Genomic DNA, 25,705 nt, shown 5'->3' with positions numbered 1-25,705 from the left:
AGTGGGTGGAAGGAAATAAGAGCAGACAGGGTGGTGATGTGCTGTGACTCTGCAGCAGTAACTTAAAAGATTAAGTTTACAGAGGATGAAGTCAATCAGGGAAACTTTAGTGCTTGAAATGGTTCAATCTGTGTTTAGAATTCAGAGGGTGGGAATAGTTGTCGAATAGTGTTGTTTACCTGCACACATGAAAATGCAGACATGGTAGCTAAAAGATCACTAAATATAAGGTTTACGATGGACATTTTATTTGCAAAAAAAGGGGAAGCACTGATCACAAAGAAAATATCAGAACTTTGGCAGAAAAGCTGGGATGAGGACAGTAAAGGCAGAAAATACTATAAAGTACTAAAGAGTCAGAGTTCAGAGTGTTGAATGAAGAAACAGAAGAGAGGAGGTTGTTCAATTCAATTTTATTTACAGTGCCGAATCATAACGGACGTTATCACAGGACACTTTAAAGAGTACACTCTATGACCTATTTATGATTTACATAAACCCAACAATACCCGCATTAAAAACCTTCCCTTTAACAGCAGGAATGAACAGACCCAGCTCTTCCTCCCCTGCTCCGCTTGGGGAGGAAGAAAAGGAGAGAGAAGGAGAGAAAAGATGGACAGAGAGAGACAAAGACAGTCCCAGAAATGCAAGCAACCACAAAAGTAACAATACAATGAGATATATTACTGGTGATGTTTTTATGGCTACAAATTTTATAATTTATTTAACTATAGATAGTTTATATGAGTAATAGTGATAATAGCAGCAGGAAGCGTCACGCAGGACCACGGCAGCAGGCACCACCACGATCGGCAGAGACCTGAGAGACGACAAAGCACAAACAACTCCGGGGAAGAAGTTGAACTAGTAACATGCATTGATGAGACATGAATGATACAGACAGAGAGGAGAGAAGCTCAGAGTATTAGAAAAGTAACATCCCCCCGCAGACTAGGCCTATAGCAGCATCATTAATGGCTAGTAAGCCCTAACTATAAGTTTTATCAAAGAGGAAACTTTGTTCTATCCAGGTTCAGGTTTGATCACACCGGCTTGAATAAAACACAGGTTCTATTGGCAAAAGCAAATTCACAAGTATGCACAAACTGTCATATGGTTGTAAATTATGTTCCTATGCAGTGTCAAATATTAAGAAAGGGTAAAGTTGCAACAAATGGTGATTCATCTACAACCGCTTGTCCCTGTCGGGGTGGGGTGGGGTTGGGTAGGCTGGAGCCGATCCCAGCCGACATTGGGCGTGAGGCGGGGTACACCCCAGACAGGACGCCAGTCTATCACAGGGCGCATAGAGACAAACAGAGACAGACAATCATTCACACATACGGGCAATTTCAGAGTCATCAATTAACCCTAACACATGCATGCTTTTTGGATTGTGGGAGGAAACCGGAGAACCCGGAGAAAACCCACGCAGACACGGGGAGAACATGCAAACTCCACACAGAAAGGCCCCAGCCCGGATTTGAACCAGGGGCCTTCTCGCTGGCGACAGTGCTACCCACCACACAACTAGGTCATTTGTTTCATAGTTGGGTACGGTAGGTGGCGGTATGCACCTAAAGTTGCAATCCGCCAAAAAACACAAAGAAGAAGAAGAAGTAGACGAAGAAGTAGAAGAAGAAGAAGAAGAAGAAGAAAAAAAGAAAAAAAGAAAAAAAAAGCAGGCGCAGAGAACTCTAAGAAAAGTAAGTTGAGGTATGTAGTTTAATATTCCTTCGCAGTTGTGCCAAGTGTGGACCTTTACTCTTCTCCTACAGCTTCTTAACTAATAAATAAGGTTAGCCGCGGCTCTGCACGTCTGTTCCGCTGTGAGGATGGATGGGCCCCGCAGCATTTCATTGAACTGCGCTGATTTGTTCTGCATAACTAACGCAAAGTAACTTAACCACGGATAAGTCAATAAGTGTATACCTTAACTAGCTTATATGGTCAGCAGGTAACATTTGTGAAAGCATCTGTCCGAGAGGTTAAAGCTGTAAGTTCTGTGTTTGTTTACAAAGTTAGAAAAGTTCACACGCTAGCTTTGTTAAAGTTTGCCACTAAACTTAGTGAACACGATTCAGTAAGCCGTGATTTATCGCCGTATAAAAAAATAGCATTGCCTAACGTTAAAGATATCACTTTGAGTGTGTAGATGAATAGATAGAGGTGGACTGTGAACGAGCAGAGGCGGTTCTAGAGTATGTTGGGGCCCTGGGCAAAAATTCACAAGGGGCCCCTCGGACCAGCGTTCCTCACTGTTATAAATAATCTGACACCAACAAAAAAATGCGAAATGTAAACATTGTTTTATTTAAAAAAAGACACATATTAGTTAATTTCAAAGTTAGTTATTTTCAAAATATGAATGTAAACATGAACAAAACTGGTAATTCAAACATTTTAATATGACAATTGACCATGACGTCACAACAATAATATACGTTTTTCCGGGTGGCAAAGGCTGAAGCGTTCTCCGATGGCAGCGCTAGTAAACAAGCCCTTCCGTGTCATTTGACCAGAAGGAAATGACTTGAATTACTGGGTGATCTGCACCAAAGTGGAAGTAGAATTTATTTTACACATCACATGAATCTAGTGTGAAAAGGGAAACTTCATATTTGTAGATGGCCATTTACATGTCAAATTAGTAAACTAAAGTGACCTTGATGAGCGAAAGCACTAAAAATGTTTGGGTGACAGGTGGCGGTTTACATTCAAAATGACTTTAAGACTTAACTGTATATTTTGGAGCTGTTAAAGCAAGTCATTTTATTGTGAAGGACTGAAGTATGGCCACGGGGCTTTTGACAACATTGATGTTAATTAGGACGTCTAGCAGCTCCCAGTGTTTACGGCGAGGAGATCGAGGTCTCCGACTAGTGCCTAAAGGAGCACACAGCTAATTTTACCAGTGTTAGCGTCCTTTTGCTGACTCTCTTAAACATAACGATGAATTAGGCTGTAAAAACGATATATGGTTTCAAAGATAAGACGTTAGACTTTAGTTTAACACCATTAAATCAACTCTAAACATTACACCATCATTTATATTTGTAGGTTAAACAAAAAGTTTTTTAGAATTTAGTCAATAAAAAAGTCTGTCCGGTGACACAGATCTGTTTTCTGTGAGAAAATGTCTCTCACAAACATGATGATGGAGGTTTGGTTTCCAGTCCGCGCCGTTAGAAGTGGCGACTCCTCCACCAGCCACTTTTGTGGTCTTCTCTGTAGCACTGGCACTTTTGACGACCTCCTCACCCACACGTCCCGCTGGATAAAATAATTTTTTTCTGAAGGAAATCGATAAAACCCTACACCTTTTGCTGTATATTAGGCGCCGCAACCCCAAACTTTTGTAAACATTCCCCTCAGGGCCTCTCTACTGGCCTGGGGCCCCGAGCAGTTGCCTCTGTGTATCTTTACTGGCTTTCAACTGGTTTCCGTATGTTGTGTTCCCTTAACAGTAGCAGTTGTGGCATATCAGCTTGATTACTTAATTTGTCAATGTATCTTTGTTTCAATCAGTCATTTTTAAAGGTATGTTGATGAAAGTTGTAATCCATTTCCTGATCGTTTCTGTGTATTTCCAGCTGCAGGATGGACATGTCCACCAGGCTGGCGGTGTGGCAGGAGCTGGCTGAGAGCTGTGGTGTCAGTACAGTCCAGCAGGGCTTACAGCAGGTGTGGACGCTGCTGCTGCTCTGCCTCATCTGCAGAGTCTGCTTCAGACTGGGTGAGCTGCACTGACTGCAAGGAGTCTTTACAGGAAGGCTTGTCTCTGACATAGTTGCAAGAATTTTTTTGATATTGTCTGTACGACATACGACGGCATACTCAGATAATGTTCCTGGATTTCAACACTACCAGCACCATGTGATGTATATCAGTCAGATGTCAGTGTCATTAGGGAAACATGATTGTAATTCAGTGTCTTCCTGCTTGTATTTCTTTAGGAGGTGGGGGGTCCACTTTGAAGCATGTAGTGTCAGTGCTGGCTGGCATGTACGGCCTCTTCCTGTTCTTTGAGCTGCACATGCTGTGGGTGCTGCTGCTCAGTGCACTCTGTTACCTCGTTCTGCTCCTCAGCCGACACTCCAGCAGCAGAGGCCTCTTCCTCTCCGTTGTCATCCTCATCTACCTTCTTGTCGGGTGAGACACTGCAAAACACATCAAGCTAATTATAGGAGCTTTTCAGGTAAAAACAGAGGCAGGTGACACACACAGACTGAGATGATCAGTCAATGTAGATACGGTTCCTATGTTTGATACACATATACAGCAAGACAAAAAGCAGGTGTGGGTTGATATATTTAATGAAATGAAAATATATCTGTCCTGTGAGACTACCGAGGCGGTCACCACAGCGCTTCAAAGCACGGACGGAAGCATGTTGACGGACGGGTGCAGGGTCCTTTTGGAGGTTGAGCCCCCTGCCTCGCAGTGGCCCGGATACCCTTGCAACATCTATACTTCCTTTTGAAGTTTCACAATTCCCTCAGTGTTCTTGTGCATTTCCCCTTTGATTAATTTCATAACTTAGATCTGCAAACCTTGTCATTTTTGTCTTGTAAAGTTTTCTTCCTCTTCATTTCAGAGAGTTGCATTTAATTGACATGGTGACCTGGCATAAAATAAGAGGTAAATATTACATCATTTGGTCTGAGAATACTGTCACCAAAGTTTTGCTTTTGTTTTATGGTCACTTTTCTTGATTTTTATCTTGTTTAATATAGGGATGGGCGATATGGACCAAACTCATATCTCGATATAATTTAGCTGAATGGCGTTACTCCATATATATCTCGATATTTCGCACATTATAAACGTGTATATGAAATCGACACAAAAATAAATTACTGGCTTGATAGATAACAATACATAATAATATTAAATAAAAATGTTCCTTAAATAAAATAAATATAAAATGGATTGTAAATAAACATAACTTCTATATGTATTTTAACGTGACATAAATCTCAATACACACGATATTGTCTTATCCTATATCGTGTTTGAATATATATTGATATATTTAAAAAATTTGATATATCGCCTAGCCCTAGTTTAATAAAATACCCCAGTGTTTCCATAGCTCCTATAATGTCTGGTATAAAGCTTCTCTGAGGGTGAAAAAGTATTTTCTTCAGCAGTTCACAGCATGTCTTTTGAGGAGTATTTATCAAACATTTTCCACAACTTTGCATTCAAGAAAGGCTCCTGTTTCCTGTTCTGGGAGTGTTTAGAGCTGAATCAAAGATCAAAGAAGCTATTTTGAAGTGGGGTTGTATGAGTTACTTATCCATAGTCAGTGTATGACCTTCAGTAGATGACGGTTAGCATGCCACCACTTTGGGGGAGCAGACAGAATTCCAGAAAAGTCAGAAAACAAGGAATCCTACTTTTTTAGCATGTCCATCTATTGTCCTGGTAGATGCCCAGTGAGTTTTTTAAGTCTGTGATGTGTGTGTGTGTGTCAGGCGCTCAGATGGTGGTGGCCATGAAGGCCATCTCTCTGGCCTTTGACCTGGACAGAGAAACAGTGGGCAGACTTCCCTCCCCCGCAGAGTTCCTGGGTTATGTTTTCTTTGTGGGCACTGTTGTCTTCGGTCCTTGGATCAGCTTCTCCAGTTATAAGAACGCCGTTGAGGGCAAAAAAATGGTGAGTAGTTCATGTCTCCAGCTTCCTCTGTGTGCATGCTCTTCTTCATGTATACTTAGCACTGTGGTGATGAGGTGGTTTGTTCCTCAGAGCTGGTTGTGGCTGCGTAATTCCTCCTTTAGCCTCCTGAAGAGCCAGATCTGTCTGCTGGTCTCCACCTGCGTCGCCCCTTACCTCTTCCCTTTGTTAATCCCCATCCAGGGAAATGCAGTCACACAGAAGTAAGGCGACTTTTCATTTATCTAATATTAAATAAATTAGATGGTTTTGCCAATACAACAGCTGTTACAATACACTAGTTTGTGAACATACTCTCTGTCTTTCTTTCCCTGCTTCCAAGACACATTTGAGAAAGGTAAGGCTTGTTTTTAGGGTTAGAATTGACTGATTTTCCCACACAGGCTTCCTTAAGTTGACCAGGTAACATTTTATGTGAAAGTGTGTGCATAAGAATAACATGACCAACTTGAAGGAGTCATTAGAAATGTTTATTACACATCTTTGTTGAATTCTCGATCGCGATCCGCCGTTCTACAGTCTGTTATTTCTGAATAGCAGACCATGGCGTTGCATATTTGGCCGTTGCTATGGGCACAGTTCTGATCAAATAACCACGTCCATCGATCTGCAGAATAAGGGTCCAACGATGCCGATGGCACAGTGGTTAGATTAGTCACCCAATGTAAAGAGGCTGAAGGTCCTTGAGGCAGGTCCTTTGCTGCATGCCTCCCCCTCTCTTTCTCTCTCACCCCAGTTCCTGTCTGTCCTATATAATAAAGGCTTGAAAAACCTGTGTGTGCCTGTAAGTAAGAGGAGCACTTCAAAGGAAGTTAACATGTCCTCTTAGAAGGAGTGAAAGTGATGAACGTGTTAGAGTTGGGAAACAAGCTAAACTTAACGCCGGTCTTTGACTTGTGTGCTGCACAGGTGGCTGCATGCTTATGAGAATGCAGTGTCCTTCCACTTCAGTAACTACTTTGTGGGTCACCTGAGTGAAGGCACCACCATGCTGGCTGGAGCAGGCTTCACTGAAGAGAAAGACAACATCAGATGGTAAGTTTAGCTGGGGCTGAGCTGCTGGGGGCACTACAAAACGAGATTAATGTGTTCGGGAGGTACGTTGAGCCTAAAGCCAGAGTATTCAATGTCACAAAGGTGGCTCTCCTTTCACCTGGCTAGAACGCTCTTATAGAAAACAAAAGTGAATGAAAAGGAAAACTTTGTCTCTTAGTTCCCTTCGACAAGACAAGAGCCACAGAATGAAGTAACTGTGAAGTGACTTTAATAGGAAAGGCTGCTGCATAGAAAAAAACGAAAATGTATGTACAGTGCTCAAAAAGATGCACCTGACTCTTTGATCCGACTGTCTCGTCTCTTGTCTTTCATCCAGCGACAGATGTGAAGGTAACAGGATTTGGCCTTCTTAAAAAAAGGGACTAGATAAGCAATTCAATTCAATTCAATTTTATTTATAGTGCACAGTACTTGTACTAGCACACACCGAAGGTCAAGCAGACCTGCCTGCTGACCTGCACACCTGCAGCTTTAAAGTAGATCAGAGAGCCAGATGAGAAATTCAAGAGCGTACAAATAAAACATGAGAAGTAAACATGGGGAAAAGATGTAAGCATATACAAGGACTAAATACAACATTTTCCACCAAAACTGCTATTGTAACGTATGCCATACATCTAATCTGCTCCGGAGCAAGTTGTTCAGAGTTTCGGATTGAAATCAAATAAATAAAGCGGGAGAGAGTTAAGAGACATCATGACCGTATGCAAAGCAAAGCCATACATTGTAATGCTACCAAACTGCTTTGCAATTAAAAGTAACAAAACCTGTGTTCATTGAGTTGCCTTTTCTTGCATGCATTTAATGGTCATCGTTATCCCCAAAGAAATCTAAGTCAAAAGCAACTGGACTTGTTTATTTGTCTAGGAAGACGTTTCACCTCTCATCCAAGAGGCTTCATCAGTTCATGCACGCATCTGACCAGGCTGGGACTGGTCCTGGACCTGAACAAATAACCAAGTCCAGTTGCTTTTGACTGAGATTTCTTTGGGGATTTAATTGGAGGTGCCGAAATTGTGTCTTCAGTGGCGTGGCGTGACATTTCAGGGCTACGGCTCTAAAGATGCTCTCTGTGCGTTTTGGCTATTTCTGTATTTGTCCAGGAAGTGGTTTGTGCAACTACGCAATGGTGGCTGGTAAAAGATGAGTAACTGGTAGAATTTAATTTCCAACACTGTATGGGAGGCTGAATGAGTGAATCCTTAATACTATACTCCCCAATACTATGTATCTGTGTGTTTATTATGCAGGGATATGAGTGTGGTAAAGCCTCTCAGTGTGGAAATGCCTCGCTCCATGGTGCTGGTGGTGACCTCCTGGAATATCCCCATGTCCCGATGGCTGAAAACCTGTAAGTCGTCACTCGGGGATTAAAGTTTTCTGTCTGTAGTATTTGACTCATATCAAGTGGATTCCAGAGATGCCATGTTTGAGATAAGTTTCGATGAAAATATGATTTTAACTTTAGAGGACAAAACCCAGAACTGGCGTCCTACCATGTATTTCATCTCATATCTCAGAAGGTGGCTGTACTTAGCTGTGAATTTGCTAGAGACTGAAGCTAGTGGGTGGTTATTCATTTCCAAAATAAAGGTTTTTGTTGCAGTGTCAATTATTTAAAAAAACATTTTAGCACAGCAGTGGTATAGCCACAGCTGATATTCTATTAAATTCTGAACAATAAAAAATATCACTGTTTCAGATGAAAACAAGTATTAATAATCCATCCATCATCTGCAACCGCTTGTCCCTAACGGGATCACGGGGGGCTGGATCCCAGCTGACATTAGGCGTGAGGCGGGGTACACCCTAGACAGGACACCAGTCTATCGCAGGGTACATAGAGACAGACAGACAACCATTTACATTCACACTTACGGGTAATTTAGAGTCATCAATTAACCTTACACGTGCTGTCTTTGGACTTTGAGAGGAAGCCGGAGAACCCGGAGAGAACCCTCGCAGACACAGGGAGAACATGCAAACCCCACACAGAAGGCCCCCAGCAGCCCAGGATCAATAATTTGATCTCCAGTATATATATTAGTAACTATGTTGTGTTTACTGTGTTCTGTTCCATGTTTATCAGATGCCTTTAAGAATGCCATGAAAATGGGGACTTTTCCAGCCATCCTGGTGACATACACAGCCAGCGCCTTGCTGCATGTTAGTAAGATGATGCACGCCTTTCTCCAGAGCCCTTTACTCGGGAGCCATTTTAAGACACAGCTTGTACAGACGATTATTCTTATTCTTCAGGCTGGAAGCCTGTTCACTTTCACTTCAGAATGAAAACACATGATAAACTACAGTCTCTTGCCATCCAATTGTACCATGTGGCTTTAACTGTCCACTGATAGAAAACCTTTGAATGTATACAGGTAGCCCATCTGCACTTCTACTTTTCTCTTAACATTAACGCTAACGTTTGAATGAAGACGTTTTAATGAGAAGTGCTTACCATTGAAAAATTAATTTCCTTAGAAATATATGTAAATACAGTATGTTTTGTAAGATGCTGAATGACTCACAGTCACTACTTGACCCTAATGTGCTTTTTATTTTCTTCAGGGTCTGAGCTTTCACCTGGGAGCTGTTCTGCTCTCTTTGGGCTTCATCACATATGTTGAACACGGTATGAAACACATATCAGCTTGTATGTAAGAGTATTCAACGGGGAAAGTTGAACCATTGAAGTCGGAACAGAACCATCACTTTAACTGGCACAAACTATTGTACAAGATGCAGAAATTGTATTTTTTAACTTCATCCAAGAGGGCTGACCCAAGACTGCTGTTGGACTACAGTGATTGGTGTTAATGAAAGCTCTCCACTTTGTGTTCTCACATCTGAAGTGTCAAGGCTTTTTTTTTTCTTCTATCCTCAGTTCTGAGAAAGAAGCTTGCATCCATCTTCAGTGCCTGTATCCTGTCTAGGCCCTGCACCTCTGACTGCAGCCATCAGCACAAGAAGGTACAGCTTAAGCCCTACTTTACTACTAAGCCATCAAATCACACAGACATAGACTAACAGCAACCTGTATAAAATGCATCTGTTAGTAATGCTTGGAATACTAATATTCAGAGGTACCTTGAATTTTAGTATTCCAAGTTTACACGCCCAATTTGGTGTTGTGGCTTGTGTGATCGCTCTTTCTAGTCGTAAAATAAACTTAAATAGTTTAAATTTAGTGGAGCTGACACAGGTGTCTGGAGACATCCGTGCGTTTCAGCAGATCAGGTTGCTGAAAAAGGTTCAGAAACACTATGAAGATGTTCTCGTGGCTATTTCACAGTTTATTATTTTTCCTTTGGTCTGCAGGAGTATTGGGTGATGTTGCTGAACCTGGTTTTCAGTCTCCTGGCCATCTTCCACCTCACCTACCTAGGCTCCATGTTTGATCCTGGACTTGATGAGCAGGAAGTAGAAGAGGTAAGAGCAACTTGGTGTCGAGGTTCCGAAAAAAAAGTTGCACACCCCCTCCAATGAAAATCAAGTTTTTAATTTTGTGAACGTGTCTGTATGATGATTTTATATGCTAAAAGACATATCATGACAAACCACTTTACACTAAATATCAGTGTTTTTACATACACACCTTTAAAACAGGTCTGGAGGGGGACTTTAATGAAACGGTAAACTAAAATATCAAAGTAAATGTAAGATTTTTCCCAAAGAGGTTTTTTTGTAATTTTATTTTTTTCTATCATGCTGATATATTTACAAGTGTTACAACTATTTTTCTGATGAGTTTTAATTAGTTATTTCATGCTATAAAAATGGGGTGAAACATCATGATTGACAGCTGTGATTGACTTGTGATTGGTCGGGCAGGTGAATGGGCAGGGCTTTAATACAGCACCTGTATCTCGGATATTTTGGCTTTACTTTTGTACATTGGGAGGAAGTGAAGACGCATTGTCCATCTTTATATACAGTCTATACCTGCAATCCTCTAAGGGTAAGCAGTTATAGAAAATGGATGGATGGATGAAGGCCTGTCTCTAATGTTAGTCTGATTCAAACAAAGGTCGTTGAAGTAACTATTTGAGATGCAAAATATGCATTTTAAGTTAGGATTTTAAGTCTTACTATTGGTCTAGCCCAAGATTACACCACTCACTCCAATGATCAGACCTGCACAGACAGGTGCACATAGCCTGAGAGAGAGTCTTTTGGATTACATTTTCTATCCATGTCAAACATGCTTGTTTGTCGCTCCTGTCTCCAGGGTTACGCAGCCATCCACACCATCCAAAGGTGGTCTGAACTGAACTGGGCAAGCCACTGGGTTGTGTTCACCTGCTGGGTCTTCTACCGTTTGATTCAGTGACGTCATCGGAGCATTCAGGAAGGCTGGCAGGCACCAAATACTTCATAATACAATGGGTTTGTGTCTGTAAACGTCAGGTTGTTGTTATCTGGTGGGAAAAAGAATGAAGATCTGCTCCAGCGGAAGGACTGTAGGACAGATGGACAGGTCTACAGACAGGTCGTGCTTTAGATGTGAAGCTGGAATTATTACTAAACAAATGAGCTGGAGGAAAGGATCCAATGATTTGATGCATTGACAATATCACTGGATATTGTGTGTGAGATCCCTTAAACGACCCAGCAAAGACAATCATTTACTTTTGCCTGTTACAGCTTTTTGGAGACAGGTGTCGTTATCTGTTTGGACACGAGTATCCTGTAGAATTAGTTCCATTGTAATGTTGGTGTTGTCCAAAACATTTTAAGATACATGTTTATTTTTAAAGGGTCCATATGTCCGTTGTTCATTTGTTCTCCCGTTACAACTGAGTATTTTTTTACTGCTGCTATTGTGTTTTCTGTGTATTCTTTTTTTTGTTTTTATCTTAAATGTTTCTGTAACTGTAAACTGCATAGTAACAGACTGACATAGCCAGGAGGTAACCCTGAACTCTGGTTATTATTATAGATTTTTTTTGTCATTGATTATAATCACCTACCTCAGTTTAAAAAAACACTTAGTTTTATGTGATGTATTTTACAGAGAAGTGTATATTTCATGCTCCAGTGATACGAACCACTCCATTTACAGCTTAAAGCTAGAATGCAACAGCCGTGTCCGAATACGCCTTTATATAAATGTGCACAACTTTCCACAAAAGGTTTCATTTAGAGACATTTTACAGTTCTCCGCAGACACTGTGTGCCATAGGTCTGTCCAAGGTCACTGAGCACCTGAAAAGCCTGGTCAAGTAGGGATAAATGGATACATTGCCTATTACCCAATTTACTGAAATGATTGAATCATAAAAAATAAAAAAATCTGGCGCGGTGAGGCTGGAAATAGGATTGTGTTGTGGGGCAGCAAGTCCACATCTGGACAGCGGTGTATTTTTGCTTTAACAGAGCTGGTGTAGGTACCAGATGTGTCGGCCTGCCAGAATGGACATTTGAATACAATTTGACTCTTTGAGACAGGGGGCTGCATGGCCAGGTCAAAGAAACACATAACTTTCACCCAGGAGAACAAAATTTGTCCCATGTGAAGCCAAAGAGAGGGGGACACACCTGGCAGATCGGCCCACTATTGAGTGCACTTTTCTAGTTTAACTATTATTTTTCTTTCTTTCACCTAGTGCTGGTTGGGGATTGTGTTGCTGGCTTTTTATGATATGGTTTTGTACTTTTGAAAATTTTAAACTGAATAAAGGTGAGTTCATATGAAAAGAGAGACATGCTGTATGATTCTGTACTTACAGGAACATTTAATATTGCAAACTTGAATGTCATGACAACCAGGTTGCCTCAACATTATCATTTATTTGGAGCAGTGTTTGTGTCCAGGGGATGATTGTAAGGCCAATAATCGCTCCGTTTTTGGACTCCACTCCACTCCACTCTTAGCTGGTAAATGCTCCAGTGTATGAACTGTCTGCTGTTTGTGCTTAGCAGGTAGTGAACAGTGGGTTTATCAGAGCTTTTTCACTTGCAGCAGCTGCAGTATATCTTCCATTAATCTAAAACAATTGGCGTTAAATTAGACTTAACAGCCCACTGTTTATATGAAATCTTCTTAGATAAATGTCTAGCCTCTTACAGAATGGACTTGGATCCCCCACCTGTCCACTTACCTGTATATCTAGTCAATCATTAATGCCTGCTGTCAGACAGGAATCGTCCAGGTAAACACGGAAACAACAGGAAAGAATCCGGTGGAAACCGTTCCAAACGCCAAGACCTCTCATCCCTAATCCAGGGAAGTAACAAGGTTAGTTTGATGCTGTCATTCACTTTGCAATTAACTAAAAGCAGGTTTTAGTAGCTGATTGTGATACATGTGTCTATGTATTGTGTGACAGGTGGGAGTGAAGAGTAGCGTTATATAGAGAATGGGAAGAGGGGCCAACTGTAGCTGGATTGGGCCTGAGATCCCTCTGTCATCCCAAATCTTCAGCGGTGAGTAAAGATCCTTACTTAAGCAACAGTTGATCGTGAAACAGTAATGGCATTAATGAAGCAATATCACATGAGAGGGAGTGCCGCTGTACTGAATATCAGCATGGCTGGGATTCTTTATAGGTGTGTGTGCGTGTGTGTGTACGTGTGTGTGTGTGTATTTCTGTTTCTCTCTCTCTCTCTCTCTCAAAAGAAAACATTGTACTGAAATCATTACATTATTTGTAAATTCTATTCAATTTTGAAAATTAAATGAATTCTAATAAACATCTACTTATTAATTACTTAAAGTGTGTATACATTTTTTGGGCAGAGACTTGGACTCGACTGTTTCCAGGCAACACAAACATTTCCCTGCACGCTACCTTTTGTAGGTGTACACCATGTGGCAACCTTCAGAGGCTGAAATTTGAAATTGATGTAAAAGTAAAAGTGCCAAAATAATGATCAACTTTACAGCAGAAATAAGCATGTTTCCAGTTTGGTACTAAATTGAATACAGATAACAATAATATAAGGAGCTAAATAATTTAACAGTAGAGATAAGCACGGGTTACTGAAATTCATAGAACAAATTGGAACCTGTAAAATCCCAAAAGTGTATAAAATCCTATGCGAAACAAAGATTAGAAAGACGCATCTAAAAGAATCTCCTCGTCAACACAATCAAAATATTGAAAAGAACTTGAAAATGAACATGAGACTCTTTATAACACCAAAATATCAATCATGTTGTGTCAGTCTTCATTAATTAAGCGAAAGAAAATGGAAGTTCAGTCTGATTATCAGGCAGTAGTAAGGTGAGTCACTCCAGGTGAAAGTATATTTGATCAGACTTTGTGACGATCTTTTCTCAGCCATCAAAGATGAGCTGTGGCTCTTCCTCATCCCGGCCGGCCTGGTTGTCATTTTACTCGGGGTGTTTCTGGAGGAGATGGGCTTCTTTATTCGCCACATTTCCTCGTCCAGACGAAAACAGCTCTACCTGTGGATATTAGGAATGTACCCGGTAACATCAACCATCTCATTCTTAAACAAAGAATAACCAATAACCACTTCAAATCTGAAGTATCTTGAATTGTTTTGGTCTAAGGTGCACTTGAGGTGTCTCAATCTTAAAATGTTCTTTTTATCTTAGGTATTTGCCTTGACCTCCCTTATAGCGCTGTATGTGCCACGTTCTTCCTCGCTGTGTAATTTCATTGCCTCGCTGTGAGTTAATAAGTCTTTGAGTTCAAAGATTCAATTACAAGATATGTTTTTGCCATTTCAACATAGTTGATGTGTTGTACACTGTGCAGGTATCACTCAATCACCTTGCTGAAATTCATGGGACTGATCACAGACTTTTTTGGAGGGAAAGCTCGTATGCTGGCTGCTTTGTCCGGACATCAGGTATCTCCAGATCCTTTCCCTTGTTGCTGCTGCTGCTGTCTCCCAATGGTGGCAATCAACAGGTACACACCAGCAGGCCCGGATCTAGGCACATGCCTCGGGGCCTCCATGCCACTAGGGGGCCCCTACAGAGGGGTAAAAAATATTAATTGCGTTGATATGTGTTAAACACTAATGTAGGCTACATTTTTAAGTATTTTACTCACACTACCTGGGCCTCGGAGCGAATGCTTCTTGCCTGCTTATACGTCATCACGCCGTAACACGTCACACGCATTGATTGACGTCATCGCATGTGTCGCGTCTTGTCCAACTGTTTTTGAATTAAACACTCCTCCTCCGCATCACACCAACGTGAACCTTTCGCCGCCATTGTTTTAAATGTCCGTGCATGGTCCGTCCTTTTTTCTATGTCCCAACAGGCGCACATAAAATGACCTCAGAACCGCCGTAGGCCTTGTGCTCGTGCTCTTACACGTGTGCACGCTCGTGCTCGTACATGTGCATGGCATGGTTGTACTCACACTGGTCAAACGAACTAGACTTTAGCCCTGAAACATGCTGGAGCACGGTACAGATGGACAGTGTGTGTGCACCCTCCAATCTAAAACTTGACATCAATATTCAGTGGAGCAGCAGCAATACAATAGCAGTATAGAAAAATACTGTCTGCCTGGTGCAATATCTCCATTTAATTAATAGTAACCACCTATATCTGCGTTGAATTTTGTATTTGAAAAAAATTGATTTCAATTGAGAATTTTTTCCAACGTTGAGTGACAGGTACTGCAGCCTAAGAGAGATTTCAGTTGTGATGTTGGCAGCTTCGGTCCTTTTCCTCTTTATTTGTATATACATATTGACAATAACATAATGAAGTCTATGCACATGTATACATTCGTTTCCGACGAGTTTAATTTTACTGTATTGGTATGAAGTTCTTTTATGAAATGTAGTCTGTAGACAATGTACCTTGACATGCTGCTTACATGTTCATCCCTTCTCTTGTGTGCAGCAGCAGCCGTGTCTGGATGATGGCTGCCGTGCTGCAGCTCTCGGTTGTCCGCAGCATCTTGTTCTTTCTAACTCTGGTCCTTTGGACGGACGAACAGTATGACTATGGTGATGTGAGTCATTTATTCAAACCTTAATATGTGCTTATTCTCCCAGGTAGCACTATGTAGTCAAGATCGTTTTTCAGTGCTTTATATCGTTAACATATTTGCCTGCAGTCTGAAAGTAGCCTTTGTCTGCAAACGTGGTCAGTTGAGAACATAAATGAGAAAAGCCCTACTTGCAGCCTGCTGAAGCGGCAATGTTCATTCCATTCAAACCAACAAAACTTGAAATCATCCTGAGGGAGCTGAGTGTATACTCTTGAGCAGGTCCTGTGACAAACCGTGACAAACACTTTCTTGTTCTCCAGGTGGATTCAGTCAACCCCAACGTGTATGTGAATGGCATTATAGGCGTGTCAACCTTCGTGTCCTTCTACGGCCACCTTCTCTTCTACAAAGCCACTAAGAGTGCTCTACATGGCTATGGACTGGGAGCCAAGTTCATCTGCATCATTTTGGTGTTGGTGCTGTGTGGCCTGCAGAGTGGCATCTTGGAGACCATGGGCGCTCTGGAGGTTATCCCCTGCACACCGCCGTTCTCTGTCCTGACCAGGTCCCAGTGTAAGTGTTTACCAGCAGGTTTTATCTAACTGGGTTTTCCTGGGTTCTATTGACCTACTGTGACTAGAACTTCTATGTCATTGTGAGCAGGGAGGTTTATTCTTGCTCCTGGGATCAGTACGTGTGACAACTCAAAGGTTGACAAAGCAACCAGGGGTGCTTCTTTGACCTCATTACGCTAACTTTACTGTATGGTTCCTTGCGTCCTCTATCCTCCATGACGCGGAACATATGGCAGCTTCGGCTGCACCGTCCTCACATCTCTTCCTCACACGTCCTCGCTAGGAGGAGGTAAGAAGAAGAGTAAGTGGATTTTGAGATGAGATTACTTTGACACACACACGTCTAGCACAGTTTCAAAAACAATGAGACAGCAGGAAATGTTTCAGTGATCCAGAACTCGACAGTCAGTGTCATAATGACGGCAGCTCCTCTGAATTAAATAGCAGGAGCTGGTTTCTTATTAACACTAAAATTCAACAAATATTCAGATTTGCAGCAAACTCATCCGCCATACTGGCTGCTTCTAAATATCCAGGCTTCCGTGCACCTGCAGCAAACAAATGAATAAAGCTATTCAGGTTCATGTCGGGTAGGGCCAAAGTTTTTGAGCCTGATCGTACCTCTACCTGGCTCCCCTGTAGTTTACTCTGGGAATCACTTTTTGATATGTAGAAAGTATTGCAACAAGGGGAGTTTAAATATTCAATTACTGTAATTTTACATTTTCTAAAAAAGGACTGGCTTATTTACTCACCCCTATAAAATGCAACCAAAACTTACAAAGATAATTCTGTTGTATGGCATTTTATAATTACAGATTAAATCATTTCATGAATTGAAACCGAAATGCCCCTTTTTCCAAACAATTTGAAAAGAAGGAACATGCATGATACATGTGGCTGTTTCCTCTGTAGTTAATTCTATGAAATCATTGTACACATCAGTGGATGATGCCCTTTAAGCGTGTGTCTTGTTCTCTCTGTCCCACCTCAGTGATCTACCACTACTGTGTTATTGTGGAGATGTTCTGCATTGGCCTGTATGCCCGCCATACTTTCCGTAAGGTGGAGCCGAGCATGTTGGAGGATGTGGAGGGGCCCTTCGGTGTCTGGCAGAGGGAAAAGGCCGTCCAAACGGACGATGTTCATCTGACATGTCACAAGCCCCGCCTGCCCGACCACTGCCATGGCAGCGCCACCAATCCCGGTTACAGCAGTGACAGCGAGGACAGCCTGTGCAGGATAGAACATGCCCCTCTGGATGCTTTCCCCTTCCCTCAGGCCAGAGGTCAGCCGCCAGGCAGGCCAGAACCAGTGGAGCCCAGGTCTGCAGAGGAACCTGGTTTAGATCTGACCCACATAACTGTCAGGGCTGATATCAACTATCAGGACTCTAAGGATGTCACTGTGGTTTGACCATCTATGGATTATATAGGGCAAAAGGTGACACACTTACCTCACTTATGGAACTGTGAAAACTGTAAACTGCTGCCACGGGCTGCGACAGGATGACATATTCACCACTCTCATCAATGTAAAAGTCCTGAGTTGCTGCTTCTAGCTCTTTTCTACCCTTAGATGTGCGTTTCCTATGTATTCTTAATATGTTTTGCTTTGCTTTTGTGTATTTCTTACACACTAATTGTCATAATTTGCGCAAATTAAAACTTCAAAGGGCTAGAAACTTTTTCCCTTTGAAATCTTGTGCCACAATGTACAGCTTCATGGCCTTGCTGCTTGTCTCAACATTGCTTCTCCTTAATCCACTGTGAAAAGTACTAGTAAGTAAGTTGTTCATTTACATTTTATATTTTTTGGTTTAATGATGCCCAGTGACTGTGGACTCACCACAACGTGGTTGTCTCTCTATGTAGATGAAGTACTTCTTCGCATATGGCCAATCAAATTATCCGTCCATCCATACGTTATCTGTAACAGCTTACCTTTTACAGGGTACTCTGGGGGGCTGGAGCCTGGAGCCCTGGACCGGTCGCCAGTCTATCACAGGGCCCAATTAAATAGTTTCATTTTAAACTGTGTTTGTATAAAGAATTGAGATATTTCACTGACTTTTCACTGCAGGGATGACACTTTACCTGGTCAACAGACTGCATGTATGATAAAGGTATCAGTACAATCAGTTTAACCTACATGTTGAGTAGACTGACAACAGAAACCTACAGGTTTTTTACCCTACTAGCTATATAGGCTATTACTATTATGGTAATAGTGTAAATGACATATGTTAGAAATATAGTACTCATTCTCTGCACATTTCTGAAGCATGACTGAGTCAAGCTGAAAAGTGAAGAGCTACTTAAACTAACTATTAAACATTTTGGAATAATTCTACAACTGGACTTGGGGTGAATGTGCGGTACGATGCTCCATGTTTTAGTGTCCAGTCATACCACATACACGTGTATAATAGAAATACTCATGTGCAAGTCTCTCAAAACTGCGTAGGATAACTAGAGTACATTAGTAAATGAAGAGAGCATTTTTTGTTTAAGAGCAGTAAAATAACCTGTGATTTTGTAATGAACACACACAGAATGCAGGATCCACGCTAGTTATAAACTTTCTCCTGCGACAATAAGGAGGGAGAACTGAGGTGTACTCTGTAGCCTGCCCCATATTCCTCTGAACCAGTGGTTCTCCAACATTGTACATGACCTACCACTTCAGAAAATATCAGGCTCTATCAAGTACCACCACTAAGACCAATCTTAAAGTACAGTAGCGTAGGCCTACACTATTCAGCTACGGACAGGAAGGTTTATTCCTAATCAGAAGATTATTTATTGTTGACACAGTTTAGCTCATTACAAATCACTACAAATATTTGGGAGTGATGATCGACAACAGACTGGACTGGAAATCAAACACGAGGCTGTGTACAAGAAGGGATTGGGCAGACTCTATTTCCTGAGGAAGCTGAGATCCTTCAATGTGTGCAGCAAGATGTTGGAGATCTTCTACCAGTCAGTTGTTGCCAGCACCATTTTCTCTGCTGCTGTGTGTTGGGGCAGCAGCATCAGAGCCAGTGTCACCAACAGACTTGATAAAATCATCAAGAAGGCTGGCTCTGTGCTTGGTCTCAGGCTGGAGTCTTTTGAGTCTGTGGTGGAGAGGAGAACATTGAACAAACTGTTAGCCATCATAGACAATGATCAGCACCCTCTTCATCACACAGTGGTCAGACAGCGGTGCACCTTCTCACACAGGCTGCTCCAGCTCCGCTGTCGAAGGGAGCGATAAAAGAAATCTTTCCAGCCACATGCCATCACACTGTACAATAACAGTTCTACTGTTCAGAACAATACAATCGGAATCACATTAGATTATTATATGTTTACATTTGCACTACAATTAGTCTGCTTATTTATACATTTTATTTTTTAAGGTATCTTTTATATTGTATTTCTTTGTTACTGTGTTTATGTGTCTGTGTGTAATGCTGCTGTTACACTGCAATTTTCCCAGCTTGGGATCAATAAAGTATTTCTATTCTATTATATAATATTATTCATGACCGTGACTACGTAACAGGCTGATATGGAAACAAAAATATGACAGGAAATGCTAAACTTATTTTAAATTACATTTCAAGGATCTTAAAAGTATTTTCTTAATATCATTTTAATTATGTAACTAATGTTTCCTTTTTGCTATGTTGGAGATTCCTTCCAGTACCACCAGAGAGAGTGTTAGTACCACCGTTTGAGAACCAGTGTTTTGAACAACAAACCGCAGGCGGTCCGTCGTAGCTACGGAAGTTTCGTAACCTCTTGGTGAATGCAACTGGCTTCGTAAGACTATTGTTTCCGGTCGACCCTCTGAACCAATCAGAGGGCAGAGGGATGCCGCTCGTCCAATCAGCAGCCGCTGCCGCCTTCTCTGCAGTAGGATCCTCCCACCAATGTAGTGTCTCCTATTTTGGCGGCTGTGCGGAAAACATGGCGGAAAATTTGAAAGGTAATTTAAGAGGACTACAAAATGATTTTAAATTCCATTACATGTGTATTTGTTTTTAATAATTGGTATAATATAAGCATAAACCATTTAAAAACCTCAGATGTGAACGCGTACCTGTCTTCGAGCTCGCACAACATGAACGAGAGCAGTCGTATTGTACATTATGGTGACTCTCGAAAGTCAGGTTAACGTTAAATAAAGTAAGCTAGCTAAGTAGCGTTACTTGCCGTTTAATTCAGCACATTTTGTGAGGAAATTCGGCGATTTTGAATTCTGAAAACTTCGACTATGTTTAATAACACGCTATGTATTTCATAAAAAGTGCATTAGTTAAGTTAGTTTCGCGCTTTGTACTTTATGGGAGGCTATGTGGTTAAGCGGGTTAAACTATTGTCCTTAACTTAAAACTTCACGCAGCACTAACGTTACGTTAAATGTTTGAATTAAATCAACGTCGTGTGCTTTTTGGCTTGTGTGTGTGTGATGTTTCCTCGAGGACAAAGACTTGCGCTCCTCTATTGTCATCGACGCTTTTCTTTAAAAAACACGAGGCAGTTATACCTTCCCATTGTATCAGGGCACTTAAAACAATAAAGTGTAACGCTAAAGTTGAACATAAACGTTTTACAAGTCGATTTAATGTTACTTAATGTAGCTTTAAAGCACCACTTGGTTCAGTAAAGGTTGTGCTTTAACGTGCTTCTTCTGACTGTCTCGGTTTCATACTGTTGAGCGGTAAAAAAAAGCGATGTTATCAGATTGAAATGTACGTTGGATGTTATTGCGGTGAAACGCTCTTTACTGGGTAGTTAAAGGGAGTTGCTGTGTCAGATTGCAGCGTGTCCTGCAAGATGTCCTGGGACGAGCTGGAAGCCCTGTGTCGCACAGAGAGACTCTACTGTAAACAGCTCGGGGTGAACAGAGCCAACCTCAACGAGTATGATGTGGAGTTCCTCTGCGACTACAAGAAGACTAAGGTAAACTATCCGTATTATAACACCTGACTGTTTACGATTCACTGCTCATCTGGTTTATATTGCCAGTGTTAAGGTGTATTCCCATAACCTGTACACTTTACATTGTTGTATGTTCAGGGCACTCTCTGAAGTTCCCGTTTATATAGTTGAATCAGATCAGCATCATAGTAAATGTAGCAGGCAGCAGGTTAAGGCTCGAAAATATGGCAAAAATATGATCACAATCTTTTCTTCCGTGTTGATATTTATCACAAAATATATTTTGGTAATGCTGTCTGTTTGAAGAGTATCTTGATAATGACCAAAGCCTGAAGAGACCAGATGGTGCAATAGTTAGTTCAATTAAAACAAGATGATGTAAACATGCTTTATCTGCTCCAGCAAAACAATGCAAGTTTGCGATGTGACTCGAGTATCACTTAAAGCTGTGACTACTATAACATCAAATCCCTTTGGCAGGGCAGAACACATTTCCAATGTTTGCAGAGGTACAGCCAGAACAAATAAAAAGTCAGCATTTGCATGAGAGACCCTGGCACATTCAAGATAAAGAAAGAGTTTAAAAATACTATATTTGTTATAGAGTATTTTACCAATTATTCCATCATAAGTTAAAGATGAAAGACGCTTTTGCTTAATTAAATAGCTTTGTTAAATATACAAAAGAGGAAATAAGACAGCTATCTTAAAATGATCAACTAGTTGGTTTCTTTTTTAGAAAACTCAACATTTTTATTCCTTGAATTGCATACAATAATATTACCTGTCAAAAAACTAAACCCATTTAGTGCATTTAAATGCCTTGTTCAAGCAATTCAAGCAACAATTGATTAGATAAGCAGTCATCTATCTTTCACATAAATTAATCTGAAAAGATTAGAGAGTAAAATCAGCCAAATCCCAAACAAAGGCAAAGTTGGCAACAACAGTGCTGTCATTTGAAAGAGAGAGATTTTGCACAGGGCCCCCAAAAGCTAGGAACAGCCCTGTTAGCTGGTGTGTTCAAACGTTAAAGAAGCTGCTGCGCAACGTGTACCAGTCACTGGGAGAGGCACAGCATGTTTCCAAGGACAAAATGTGATGGAGAGATCTTATTACTGTCCTTTGTATTTTGTATTCTACCATATATTTGAGCTGTTGCAGCGTTTTGACTCTTACTGACTGTAGTTAACGTAACATTAACTAACATTGTTTGCTTTCTTTATGTTAAAAAATCGCAGTATGGGGCGGCCGATGGCACAGCAGTTAGAGCAGTCGCCCCATGTAAAGAGGCTGATGGTCCTCGAGGCAGCGGCTGCAGGTTCGACTCCGACCTGCAGTTCTTTGCTGCATAGCCCCCCCCTCTCATTCACCCCATTCTTTCCAGTCTGTCCTATGTATAATAAAGGCTTGAAAACTGCCCCCAAAAAATAAATAAATAATTGCAGTATTCCAAAACAATACTGGCTCTGACAGGTGTCTGATTTCACAGGTATATGTGATGTGTGTGCATGCTTTGGTCAACCCCTCATCGGTACTGGGAAAATTTGAATTTATGGTTATTTTTTACCACTTGCTACTAGATCGACTTGCCCCATGTGACATTTTACTTGCCCTGGGCAATCAGGCCATCCTTAATGTGTTGATATAGAAAAGGATGCAAGGAAATAAGAACAAATCCAATCTTTGCCCCTAGTTAAAGTTTTTGTGTGTTTCAGGAGGAGGAGTTCTACCTGGTAAAGTGGAGGGGCTTCCCAGAGTCTGATAACACCTGGGAACCTAAGAGGAACCTCAAATGCTCCAAACTGATGAAGCAGTTCCACCAGGACCTGGATCAGGAGCTGAGGCGCCACAAGAGACGCAACATCCCTAAAAAACTGGATAAGGAAGTTGCCTCATTCCTGGTCCAAAAAGCCAAAGTCCGTCAGAGTTTGCAGCGCTGGGAGGCCCATTTGAACCAGACACGCAACCACCCAGGTCGCATTTTTGTTATAAACGAAGTGGACTTTGAGGGCCCTCCAAAACACTTCACCTACATCAACAATTACAAAGTAGGCCCGGGCATCGTGTTAGATGAGATGGCTGTGGGCTGTGAGTGTAAGAACTGTTTCGAGGAGCCAGTCAATGGCTGCTGCCCGGGGGCCTCCCTGCACCGCATGGCCTACAATGACAAGGGCCAGGTCCGGGTCCGAGCGGGACAGCCAATATATGAGTGTAACTCCCAATGTAGCTGTAGCTCCGATTGTCCAAACAGAGTGGTGCAGAAGGGCATCCAGTTCGACCTTTGCATCTTTAAGACAGCGAACGGTCGGGGATGGGGCGTCCGCACACTGCAGCATATCAAGAAGAACACATTCGTGATGGAGTACGTGGGAGAGGTAAGAAGCCGTTTTTTTAAGTCTTTACTTGGCATTACGGCCTCTTTTCTAGAGGGGTGAGGGTGGGCTACAGGGGATGTTCATGGGGAGATAAAAGGTCAACATCAGATGCCGTATACATCTAACTATAAAGCACAGAATCTCTGTGAGTCTGTCTGTCTGAGTTTGTCTGTAATAATGAGTTTCTTAAATGGTCCATCCAGTTTACTTCACACTTGGTGGGTGTATTGCTGACGACCAAGTGACGTGCTTCTTGTCGAAACTGGACACACAGCACATTTAATATTAATAAACTTGATTATATGGTGGGCGTATTGCTGACGACTAAGTGACGTGCTTCTTGTCAAAAGTGGACACAGCACATTTAATTTTAGTGAACTTGATTATATTTAAATGAAAGTTAACTTTATATGACAGCTTTATTTGTAAATTATGAGCATGCTTTGCAAACTTTATTAGAGTAACATTTTTGCAATTCTTCAAATGTCCACATGGACCATAACTCAAGAGTTCCTTCACTAATGACGACACTGTTTCACACAAATGTGTAATAGAATAAAATAACAGATACAAATGAAGTGATGACTTTATATCTCCATGGTCAACTTCATTTTTGCCCCATCATGTTATGCAAGAAGGCTTTAATTGTGAAAGGTCAGAACGAAAGTAATGCGTTCCTGTATGGGGGTGTTGTTTGTTTATTCAATTTCAAGTGTTGCATCTCTACAACAAGATTACAACACAGAGTGAAGTCAACACTCAACAGACTCACAGCACTACTTTATTGATAACTACCAGTAAATTTTAGAGTTGGGCATTTAGGTTTAAAAAAATATTCTTATGTTGTACCAAACATGACTAAGGCTTTTGTTACAGGAATATCCTATCTTTTTTTCCCCTTCAGATCATCACAACAGATGAAGCAGAGAGAAGGGGTCATGTGTATGACCGCCAAGGCTCTACATACCTCTTTGACCTGGACTATGTGGAGGATGTGTACACAGTAGATGCAGCGCACCAAGGCAACATCTCCCACTTTGTCAACCACAGCGTGAGTGTCTTTAAACTGTGTGCAGGATATAATGCATGGGGCTTGGTTGAAAGGTCCTCTCTGTCGGCAGGACCACACTGTGTTCATTGACTGACTTGCAACGCACCTCCATTTTTTAAAGCAAAAACACTATGTAACTATGTTATTTCTTTTGACGTTTGCTACTTCAAAGCATAGTCTGAAAAGCTCCTGATAATTTGTGTTCTTTTTCAGTGTAACCCTAACCTGCAGGTATTTAATGTGTTCATCAACAACATCGATGAGAGGCTCCCGAGAATTGCTTTATTTTCAACACGGGCTATTCGGGCAGGAGAGGAGCTCACCTTTGACTACAAAATGCAAAGTAAGTGGCATTGATTAAACAGATTTATCTTTTAATTTAAAATGAACAGAGAGATGAGTCCAGAATCTGAGCAGTCTCACAGCGTTGGTAAATGACTGAACACGCATATACGGTAGTTATGATATCCATCTCTTCTTACTGTGGTGTGTTAACAAGCAGGTCCCACAACAGCAAAGCAAAGAATGTAAAGATTTTTCCAACTGGTCTTAAGGGTTGATACGACATACTTTTACAGATCGGTATCTTCCAAAATAAAGGCGACCAAATTCTGGGGCTACCCCCCACCCACAAACATTTATTCCCCTGGCCAGATTTAGCGATGGCAGCACAACCGCCAAGATTCACTCTTAAAACTACCAGTGTGTAGTTGAAATCGAAATTAAGCTAAACAAGGACGCCAAAACTAGGGGGGTTGACCGTAGGGAAAGGGCCTGCCTCACACAAATACACACACCTCTGGCCCGATATGGCACCGTCACTGTTGCTCCACACCCCTGACTTATGGAGCACTGTCTTCTGTTTGTTTTAAGTCGATCCAGTTGACACAGAAAGCACCAAAATGGACTCCAGTTTCAGCCTAGCAGGGCTCCCCAGCTCTCCGAAGAAGAGGATTCGAGTGGAGTGCCGGTGCGGATCGGACTCGTGTCGAAAATACCTGTTCTGACAAAGAAACGCCACACTGTCATTTTTGTAAAGATAGGTAAAAAATTGTACAGATTTGTAAATTCATTTTTATTTTCTTGTTTATGAAAGCTGAA

At 41.5% G+C, this 25,705-nt stretch overlaps 3 protein-coding genes across 3 annotated transcripts; all 3 read left to right on the top strand.

Moving 5' to 3' along the window:
• The first annotated feature begins 1,663 nt into the window (after nucleotides 1–1,663).
• LOC310951380 (protein-serine O-palmitoleoyltransferase porcupine-like) lies at nucleotides 1,664–12,298 on the top strand. The gene is made up of 13 exons (XM_083919577.1): nucleotides 1,664–1,716; nucleotides 3,594–3,736; nucleotides 3,957–4,152; nucleotides 4,598–4,641; nucleotides 5,481–5,662; nucleotides 5,753–5,883; nucleotides 6,590–6,715; nucleotides 7,987–8,087; nucleotides 8,826–8,902; nucleotides 9,308–9,371; nucleotides 9,624–9,709; nucleotides 10,058–10,168; nucleotides 10,968–12,298. The coding sequence occupies exons 2-13, from the start codon at nucleotides 3,601–3,603 to the stop codon at nucleotides 11,067–11,069; spliced, it is 1,356 nt and encodes a 451-aa protein (XP_083775703.1). The 5' UTR covers nucleotides 1,664–1,716; nucleotides 3,594–3,600; the 3' UTR covers nucleotides 11,070–12,298.
• Nucleotides 12,299–13,098: 800 nt separating this feature from the next.
• On the top strand, nucleotides 13,099–17,657 carry LOC310951631 (organic solute transporter subunit alpha; the record flags this gene model as incomplete). Its single annotated transcript, XM_083919952.1, has 7 exons — nucleotides 13,099–13,165; nucleotides 14,023–14,174; nucleotides 14,304–14,377; nucleotides 14,467–14,622; nucleotides 15,576–15,687; nucleotides 15,987–16,239; nucleotides 17,236–17,657. The coding sequence occupies 7 exons, from the start codon at nucleotides 13,099–13,101 to the stop codon at nucleotides 17,655–17,657; spliced, it is 1,236 nt and encodes a 411-aa protein (XP_083776078.1).
• A 2,523-nt stretch (nucleotides 17,658–20,180) lies between these two features.
• LOC310951404 (histone-lysine N-methyltransferase SUV39H1-like) lies at nucleotides 20,181–25,705 on the top strand. The gene is made up of 6 exons (XM_083919606.1): nucleotides 20,181–20,219; nucleotides 21,051–21,196; nucleotides 22,894–23,553; nucleotides 24,458–24,604; nucleotides 24,818–24,947; nucleotides 25,478–25,705. The coding sequence occupies exons 1-6, from the start codon at nucleotides 20,201–20,203 to the stop codon at nucleotides 25,609–25,611; spliced, it is 1,236 nt and encodes a 411-aa protein (XP_083775732.1). The 5' UTR covers nucleotides 20,181–20,200; the 3' UTR covers nucleotides 25,612–25,705.

Source organism: Echiichthys vipera (genome assembly GCF_963691815.1).
Source record: "Echiichthys vipera genome assembly, chromosome: 9".
Taxonomy (NCBI): Eukaryota; Metazoa; Chordata; class Actinopteri; order Perciformes; family Trachinidae; genus Echiichthys; species Echiichthys vipera.
This window is presented reverse-complemented; position numbering and strand designations above follow the sequence as displayed.